Source organism: Atta cephalotes (genome assembly GCF_000143395.1).
Source record: "Atta cephalotes unplaced genomic scaffold scaffold00023, whole genome shotgun sequence".
NCBI classification, from domain to species: domain Eukaryota; kingdom Metazoa; phylum Arthropoda; class Insecta; order Hymenoptera; family Formicidae; genus Atta; species Atta cephalotes.
Window position 1 is genome coordinate 1,356,999 of NW_012130087.1, and position 10,331 is coordinate 1,367,329.

Here is a 10,331-nt window from a genome sequence, read left to right on the forward strand (position 1 = left end):
GAGAGAGAGAGAGAAAGAGAGAAAGAGAGGAAAAGAGACAAAGAAAAGGGAAAGAGACAAAGAAAAGGGAAAGAGAAGAACAAGAGCGCAGAATCAAGCACGAAGGGAGAAACATTGTAGCGTCAGGAAAATGTTGGGGTTACGTCGTACGAACTTCGTTCTCATCCACTCGCTTCTCTATTTTCCCGGCAACCTCTGTCCATAAAAGACTCTCTCTTTTTCTCTTTCTTTCTACCTTAGACTACCCTTTATAGTGGCATTCCTTGTTTCCGTACAATCGATATACAATCTTTCCTTTTCAAAAATGATAGTTTCTTAAAGGATCAATGTTCCACATTATAAACAAAATATCTCCAATCATTCTCATCTTAGAAAAATCTTTCGAAATTGCTTTTTCTTAACTCATAGTATGTATTAATGTTTCATGCATTAACGTGACGAAAATAATAACACAACATTGGGATCTACTTGCGCAAAACCGCGCAACAATTCGATTAGTCTTTGGCGAATTGCTTCATCCCCTGTCAGTGGCATAGAAAATTACCAGCCGGCTGCTAATATTTAGCAATGCATCGATAACGAGCACGCTCGCAAAGGATTACGTTAATTAGAGTGCCGAGGCCCGGGCGCGCAATGAATTTTAACGCGAAAGCTCTCGTTCATTCGGTCGCGTTCGCCGAACGAAGCGTACCGTGTCGCAACGGTTCGCACCATCTGTATCGCGATATAATCTGCACCTGTTGTAGCAAAAGGATTACTTCTCGGGCGCCGTTGCATTTATTAGATCGTCGATTACGTTCATTATATCGTGCGAGTAAAGTCGTTACGTGCTGTTTCGCGGAAGACACGCGTCTGATTTTCATCATTCACGAAATATCTCTCATGTTTCACCACAGAAAAATAATGAACGCATCGCTGATTATACTATATTATAGTGAACAAACACGACAACGTTTTTATCAAGCCATAATGTTCTCCAGCAGAAATATTTTTCTTATGCTTTTAAATATTTCTTTAAATATCTTTTGATTCGATCTGTTTATCAATATATTCAATAGACACATATTTTTAAAATAGAAACTTGGATCACGTTAATTATTTGATAATTAATTAATATGTATAAATGCAATGAGTAGTCAGGTTAAGTTTATCGTTATCGGAAAACACGATAGTGATTAGTTACATTGCACGTGTGTAATTTCTATGTGTGGAGAGCGACGCGCGATAACTTGTCGGTTTAGGATCGTTGGTACCTCGGCTACCCTAGAGTCTAACCTTGATAAGGATCGCTGCTAATTGTTGCGAATTGGTGAAGGTGGCGAACGAACGAGGGAGATTGGGCAACAGGTGTCATCTGATTGATCGCCGTTGCTCGCACCCCCACGATTACCTAGCCCACAAACACATCCACGGCAGAAACGAAGGACTTAATGTCGATCCATTACGTACTGGCCCATCCCGGCGAGGAATCGTTAACCTGACGCGCTCCAAAGTGCATTACGAGGTGAAAAAGAATGATCGTTGAAAAAGAGTAGATGTTCACTACGTTCTACGATCAAGCGTATGTATGTGTGGGGCACACATTACATACTATCCTTGCGAATTACTCTATGCGGAAATTTACATTTTCAGTAATCTTTTTGGTATCCTCTCTTCTTCTTAATAGAAGAAAGATAGTTATACTATGAGTATTGCTGAGAAATCCAAAGTGTAAATTCATGAAAATTTAAACGCCTTACTGATAATTTATGCGAAAAATGTACTATAATCTCAAGTATCTACCGTCCATGTATCTACCGTCGCATAAAAATCTTTGAGCGAATCTTTTGAAAAACGAACTCTCGCCGATTTGTTACTGGGATATGCCTGTTCTGATGAGTATGTTGTCAGCTATGTACAAAAATAAAAAGTCATTACGTGGAGAACGTTAAATCACATCCAAGGCTGAAAGAGCGTATCGAGCGCGGTTAGGGATCTTCAAGAGATTCCGACATGGTTAGACTTCTAATTGGTCTGCCATATTTTTCAAAACTTGCTGAAGCTAGAATGAAATGTTTGGATATCTTATTTTGTTTTGTACATAATCTATTTCATTCCATCTTAAGTAGAGCCTAAAAAATAGTTGGCGAACCAAACATATAGTGTCCAATTTCTTAAGGCTACCACATATTTTTCATTACCTATAATTGTAAAACGTATCGTAAGAATTAGCCGTCAGAGCTGAAAGTTTAAAAAGAATAATCATACATTGTTGACTGTTATTCTTTTACTTGAGGATCTCTAGAAGCGGCCGGTTGTTGGCGCTGCAAAGCGCGCGATTTAGTTCGCGCGAGATTAACAGCGCACCACCGTGAATATTCGCCGAGATAATTGATACCGACGTCGGGAGAGCGGCTGACCATTGAAACCGCACGCGCAATATATCACGGATAATAAGCAGCCAGTGCATACGCCCGTACTCGACGGGGGGAGAAAAGGGAGAGTCGAGATGGCCACTCCGTTACATCCGTGGCGGCGGCGGCGGCTCTCCCTCGATGCGATTATGATACGATGCGGCCAAGTTCCGCAAAGTCACGTCGCTGGTTGCTATTCGAAGGTAGCGGCCAACGGTCCCGACATCGGGTAACAATAATGAAACTATTCGCGTCTCCTCATATACGTGTACAACGTCGGGCACGTTCGTACGAGGGAGATGAAGTGTATACTCGCGGTAGGTAGGTAGGTCTAGGTTATACATCGGAATCAAGAAGAATGATCGTTGGCGAAGTGACCCGCGTAATCGTAATTAATCATCGTGTAACCCGTGACTCCGCGGATCAGCACCGTATAGGGTGGCTCCGTCGGTTATCGCTGGTAGAGTCAAGGCAGACATAGCCTCGCGCTCTAAGCGGTGATGTCAGGATTTATGATCGACCGCGTGATGGAATTGGAATGAACAATCGTTACTTTCGTCATGGCGACTCGTTCTGCTCTTCCGCATTGAGTGTAACAGACACTCGTTGAAGAAACGAAAGAAGATTATTTTTAGGAGAAATATTTCGGTATCTTTTAAAAAAATTAGATATAACATACGTGTTTGATTTACATATGTATATTATTTCTCCTTAAATTTTTATATATTTCACAATTCGTACAATCCGAATTAGTAATCGTGTGATTTGCGACCAATTCAATATCTTGATTTCTGTTTATCACCGCTCAAGAGTTAAACCGCTGCGCTGTGCCGCGCGCACTCAACAGGAAGATCTTGTCTCGTAACAATGGCAAGCTTCATCATCAATCTCGAACGCGAATCGCTCTGCGCCCGACGGACTTGGAATTAACAATCGGTACTTTGTGCCACTCTATTGTTGCACTATGAAGTCACTGTATATTAATAGATACGCAGCGCGCGCAGCGCAGATGCGTCTACACTTCTACTTTGCCGAAAGCGTTTCCAATGAGATCCAAATCGGTTGTCGAAGATGCGATTTATTACCAGCCGATGCGATTTATTTAAATTTTTAATCGAGAAAGAGAAAAATACAGAGAAGCAAGACGTCTCTTGGTGACATGGCAGTTTTGGTGGACATTATACAATGTCTGATCTATTGTTCGCAGGATCGTGAGGAACAAGGCGGCGGAGAAGGCGAAGCACGCGCATCAGCAACAGCAGGCGCAGCAGCAGCAAGGTCAACAGCAAGGCCAGCCAGGATCGGGCGGTTCCGTGTCGGTGATAGCACATGCACCTGCGACGGCAGCAGGTCATCCAGCTGCCACCGCTCCTAACGCTTACAGTATCAGTGGCATCCTGGGTATCCCGGCGCACCATCAGGATCCCAATGGCAACAGCATCAAGAGAAAACGCAGCGTTGACGGTGAGCAACTCTTCGCTCGTGCTGCTGATCTTGCTTCTTCGTTCGCATCTTCTTATATTTACCAATTACGCTCTGTCATCGTGTAACATTATTCAATACTGAATCCAACGCTTATTATCGGCAACGAGATCGCTGTAGTTGAGATATCGAATTGCAACTGAACTTGCAGAAATCTCGAAGTGAAACAGCGTGATGCGATAGTATGCGTCAGAAAGAAATGTTATTACTATTGCAGGTATATAAATTGAATAGTAGCGTATTTTCACGTTGCAATACTTGAGATTGAATAATTGTTCGTATAATTATGGATCGTATGAGATGCAGTAACTTACATAAAAATTAGTCGCTTATAAAAATTAACGCGATGTAAGTTTTTAATATTAATATTATATCGTCGTTGCAGCCTCGATAACGTGACATAAAATGTAAGTCAATTTAGTTTGCAAATAGACAATGAATTCTCATTGTTCAACTTCTTAAGAAGTTAAACAATTTTTCGCAAAGACTTGTAATTAGACTTTGGTACTATATATACGATGATACAACTTCATAAATCGTATCATCAATGCTTGTTTGTATGCTCTTATTGTTTCGATTTTGAATATTCAAATTTTCGCATTATTTAATTGCGAAAATTCGTGAATTAGGAGAAACTAAAAATCGTTGACATAATTTTTATAATTTCGACATTAGATTTTGTAAATCATTAATTATTATGATTAAAATATACTAAGGTAACAGAGACAATCTTTCTCTACATTTTCACACCAAAATGATTGTATATATATATATAATACTCTGTATAGTTTCTTTAGTAACTGAAATGAATGATATGCTGCATTATATGAATAATATGCTGCATTGTAGTAATTTGTTTCGAGATAAATTGATATGTATTATGATGTAAGTTGCTTCTATGATAAACTTTAAATTAATGAAAATATAATAGAAATAAAAAACAGACAGTAGATATAACGTATTTTTGAGTAAAGATTATTTAAAGTAATTTTGTAATGATAATTTAAATTTTAAATAACAAAATGTTATTAATAATAGTGTTAGAAAAACAAATATAAATTACTATAGTTTTAGCTTACTTAATATAGAAATAGAATAACGATATTAAATACAAAATGTTTTGCTAGAATTAAATTGTAACCGAATGTGTGCACAAATGGTATAAATAAGTCAGGCTAATCTTTTCTTAAATATGAGTCAACGTATTTTATCCCTATGTCTGATTTTATTACAATCATTTTATTACAAGTTACTGTTATTATACTCAAAATAATATATCGTATGGTAAAATTTTTTTTAACTAACAGTATATTACTTAGATTATCTAAATTGAAGAACATTGAATATGAAATTATGAAATACTAAAAAATGTACTTGTTTCTTCGATTAGATTTTTTTCTTTTTTATTGCAACATTTGTTCGAAATTTGTTTTAAATGAAACTTAGAGAAAAATATTTATGTTATAAAAGAGATATTTTGCAATAACTTTTCCATTGTCTCTTTCACCATAAATACATAAACGGAAATCTCTAAAACTTTTAGAGTGAATTATCACTTTGAAGAGCAAAATCACATTCTTAAAGATTGAAAATTAAGCCACTCTTTTTCAAGATTGGTTCACTTTTCACTGGCTTTTTAGAGTGAGATTCCAAAGAATTTAGAGATAATACAACTTGCCTTTTATGACAACGAGTCTTGGTTTCCCTTGTATTTTATTCAATTATTTACTGAATGGGCATACAGAGACAAAGTTACAGTATTTACAGCTTATGCAATAAATTACAAGTGATTTTTTACTCTCGTTTATATCTCGTTTATATCACGTAACACTTCTCACACAATAATATTGAGCAACGTGTGGTTAGGATAATAAAAGATGATAAAAATAGAATATGACGATATTGTTTGCGTACGGACGCCCGATGTAGAAAATTTGTCTATTAGGACATATGTTTTGAGCCATACATTTTCTACGTGCTCGTTTGCGAATGATCGAGTCACTTGAAGCACTCATTGCCCTGAGCGAACCAAGATTAGCCGCATACACTGCAAGGTTATCAGTCAAACGTCACCGAGCACGTGTTGCGATTCATTCTGCTGTCATTGCGTGAATAACGCAGACCGAAATATTCATGACACGTGCCGCGTACACGTGACCGACAACGGCGCTTTGGCTCCGCAAGAGGTTTTCTGTGCCGAACGCGTCGCGAAAACCCCTCGCGAGTTGCGAAATAATCTTGCGTCTAGCAAAATGCTGAAGCAGAAAAAAATTTCTAATCCATTACCCGTGTCATCGGGAAAACGATTAGATTAATTCGATCGACATGATTCCGCTGCGTTTTTTCTGTTCTGTGATACATACACGAGCAGGCCGCAGCGTTGCGCGATGCGATGCAGCGAGGAAAACCGCGCGCGTGAGCTCGATCAAAATTCCGCGAGCGCGCGTTTCGCGGCGAGGTGTATCGATTCGTACGCGGGAACGCGGCGCGCAGTGTGCCGATAGGTACATGGGTAATTCAATATAATCGGATTATGAGAGCGGCGATACGCGGCCGCAAAAGTGGTCGCGTCCGCGGTGAGAGCACTCAATGTTTTGCAAGCGGTGCGCTCGCGCCGAGAGGGTAGGTATACGTATTAGATTATAAACTTCACAGAGAGACAGAGACCACAGACAGGCTTCCTCTCTATCTCGGCCCCGACGACACATTAGCTTCCCTATCCTCTGGGGAGATCATCAGCGTGTACGTACGTGTATACGCGTACCTCCTAACCGCCTGGAATTTCAACGAGCGAGCATGGCGATCGTTTCGAACGTTCCTCCGATGCTATGCGTCAGAATGTAAAAATCGACCGAGCGTCGCGTTAACCTAGCCACAAGTACTCAAATTTAATGAAATCCCCTGACCAGAGAGACTCGCGGGAAAAACTGTGTTATAAAACGCGATCGATCCTCTTTTAACTTTCCAGTGATGAAAACGCTGTTGTTTTACAGCAGCTAGATCGGACGTAACTCGAAAGATCCTCGTGTTTCAGTTAATTTTATTATACTGAATTATGAACGCTATATATTAAAGAAATAGAAGGAATTTTTATAAATATAAAATAATAAGGTTTCAATAGAAATAAATAATAAATCAGAAATGCATGCCAAATGTAAGCCAATAGTAAGGATAGTAGTGTGTAAAATTTGTATCTGAATATTAATATTAATGATAATAAGTAACAAAATTTTAATCATAATTTTGATCATTCTCACTGTAAAAAAATAAACAGAATATTGAACATTATAATTTGGCAGTAAAAGAATATAATGAAGACGCTTTGTAGAAGTTGTATCATGATTTTAAAGTCCGGAATGATATAATCCAGAGATAAAATCATCAATCATCTATTTGGCAAAATACATAATTCGATAGTCAGATATTACAATCAAAATTACAATCAAAGATCCTATGAGTTGTCGAATCAGAGCACACACATGGTACAGCGTTTGTTGAAAAATATTATTTATTAATCTTTATAACGTATCGAGTTCACGAATTCCAATGTTCCTACAATTTGAGACTCGTCGATCGAGAAAAATCGAAGCGGTCCCAGCGCGCTATTATTTATATCTTCGACGAGCGAGCCAAGACGTACTCAAAGATCCCGGAGCTTATTACGAATTTACGAACGACCTCTCGAGGGAAGCATTGCAATCTATCGAGGCTGTTTGTTGTCGCGTTACATCTGCGCGCTTCTGACCCCATGCAGAATCCCAAAGCCCGGCGTGTCCCACCCTATGAATCCCCTGGACGTAGGGGATACACCGCGGGGCCAGATTCGCCCCAAAGTCCATTATTACCCGTGTATTGTATTGCTTAACATTGACTCAATTGCTTTCGAATAACGCGAGAACGTTCGCCCGCTCGCTCGTTCGCTCGCTCGTACAAGCGCGTGCTTTGCCCTCTTGAGCATCAATCGAGTTATTCGATTTACTGCTCTTTTTTGGGGGACGCTGACCTTCCTTCCGCGCGACATAATTCATTCGTTGTCAAATCTGTCGAGGATCGTCTATGATTTCGCCTTCTCGAAGTCTGCAAACTTTGGTTCGCATAAAAGTACACTTCATTGAATACGACTTGATTAACTTTTCAACATTGTATATATCCATACACTGAAAGGAAAGATTGACTGCTGCAGCAAATTAGATGGTAAATATGGCATAGCATTTTAAAATTGGCTGCAGCAACCAAAAATTTGAAATGCTATGCCATATTTACCATCTAATTTGCTGCAGCAGCCAATCTTTTCTTTCAGTGCAAAAAATAAAAAAAAGAAGATAAATCTAAAGTACAATAAAATTTTTAAGTCATGATCGTTTTACTAATTACTCGAATTCGGTTCACGTACAATCTTGACCTTACAAGGTGTAACTGTGATATCCTCAGGAAGTGCCCTAAACTCTAGTAAAATTGTATCGTAACACGATACTCGTCTATATCGTGGCATAGCTCGGCCGCGATTAACTCGGCCGATCAAATCGTAAAATTCAAGTAGAGTCGGGAGCGGGAAGAGAACGCACGGGGCACTGCCACCGCCGGTGTTTGAAACGAGGGTTTTATAGCGGTCCAGGAACAAACTCTGCCGCTCGAATGGTCGGGATCGTCACTCTCGACCGGCCGGACAATCACAACTTGACAGGGAGGTTTAACGAGCCCTATGCTAGGCGTACTCCACTCGTCCCACCCTCGGATGGTCATTTAATTATTCGAGATACCCCAGAACGTTGGACTATCTACCCCCACCAACGATGTTACGTCGGTACTGTTGTCCCCCTTACCCCCCCCTTTTTCGTCGTCCATCCCTATACCTCTCACCGGTCGGTTCCGTTCACGACCTCATCCCCGGCAAGGGTTCGCGATGCCCACACCCTCAGCACCGGAATAACGACACTCGTCCCACGTGCCTGTTTCTATATTAAACCGCCGGGACGACCGGGAGATAATAAAGACATATAATAGAATCGAAATTGTTTCTCTATCTATCAATGCCATACGTCGTCTACGCGCGCGAGCCATACCGCGCCGCGCATCCTGCCCTCGACAGATTCAATTTAGTTTCGGCCAGCCACGTTTAATTTGTGTCTTGATTCGTGGGTAATACGAGAGACCGGCCGCGTATAGGACCCGATCTGCGTGTGGGTGGATGACTATACATCGTACCCGATCGTACCGGTTGATGTGCTGTCCTGTGTGATATGTTCGTCCCTGCTCCATTTTCCCTCGCGTTTCGAAATTATCAAATTCGAGATATACACCGATGGAAATAACATTCATCGAACATTCTGCATGTTGTTCTAATATTGGACTCACTACTAGCGATTAATATTGAATGACGACATATTTGTGATATGTTGCTACAAATTAAAAAATGAATTTGTCTCTAACAGCTCTTTCAATTTTTACAGATGATAATCGCGACCTGAATGACCACGCCGATAACGATTTGAAGAGGCAAAGGAACAACTACAATGGCGATCAATTGTATTCAAACGTAAGTAGTCGAGAAGAAACTTTTTGAATAGCAGAATGTTTCGACAGTAATTTGTTTATTAAAATGTATTCAATTACAAAATAGACTATCTATATTCGTATAGGTAATTGGGATTCGAATCAGGTCCGATAGTATATATATATCTCCATTAAAATACCCTAATCAATCAAAAGCGAGCCAAGTTTCATAGAATATCCGCGTAATTCTCGGCCAGCACTTGCAGTAATCGGGAGACCAAGTGGGCTGAGCTACAACATTCAAGTCAATCTTGGCGCTTGTTCTCGGATGTCCCTCAAACTCGCGAACTTCGACTTCAGGTTTCGCTGGTCTATGTTGCAGCTGTGGTCGAGTAAATGGAGCATCAAGGACGAGCACAAGCTCCTGAGCGAGCTTGGTGGCGGTGGAGGCGGCGGTACGACCGGTGGTACAAACGGCGGTGGAAACGGCGGCGGTGGAAATGGCGGCAGTGGCGGTGGTGGCGGCGGCGGCACTGGCGGCGGCAACGGTGGAGGCGGCGGTTATTACGAACACAGTGGATTCCCCGGGAACGCTATTGCCACCTCCGCCGAGCTGTACGACTCCCTGGGCACCATCAGTACGATGACGCAGGCGCAAACGCCTCATCTCTACACCCCGCCCATAGGGGGCACCATAGGTGAGCGTGCTTGTTCCCTCTCTTTTCACTCTCCGGCACCCTCCGACACTTTCCAACACTCCCTCAGCCCCGTCATGCGTGGTCCCTCTGTCTCTTTCTCTCTGCTCCGTTTCTCCCCTCGCACGGAAATCCCAGATAGTGTACTGTACACCACAACCTCTTGCACGTAATGCCGTGCACCAAGTTCCATTCCTCCACCTTCGTTTTCTATCCTTCTACTCTCTCATTGCACCAAAGACCTCTTTCTATTCTCTCTCTCTCTCTC

At 41.1% G+C, this 10,331-nt stretch overlaps 1 protein-coding gene across 1 annotated transcript in view; it reads left to right on the forward strand.

The window, feature by feature from the left end:
- The window catches only part of LOC105619852, a 111,485-nt gene that overhangs the window by 94,139 nt on the left and 7,015 nt on the right, over positions 1 to 10,331 (forward strand). Inside the window, exons 5-7 of the mRNA XM_012201369.1 lie at positions 3,601 to 3,857; positions 9,326 to 9,411; positions 9,751 to 10,066. Of these exons, the coding sequence (XP_012056759.1) occupies positions 3,601 to 3,857; positions 9,326 to 9,411; positions 9,751 to 10,066 (659 nt within the window). The remainder of the gene's footprint in view (positions 1 to 3,600; positions 3,858 to 9,325; positions 9,412 to 9,750; positions 10,067 to 10,331) is intronic.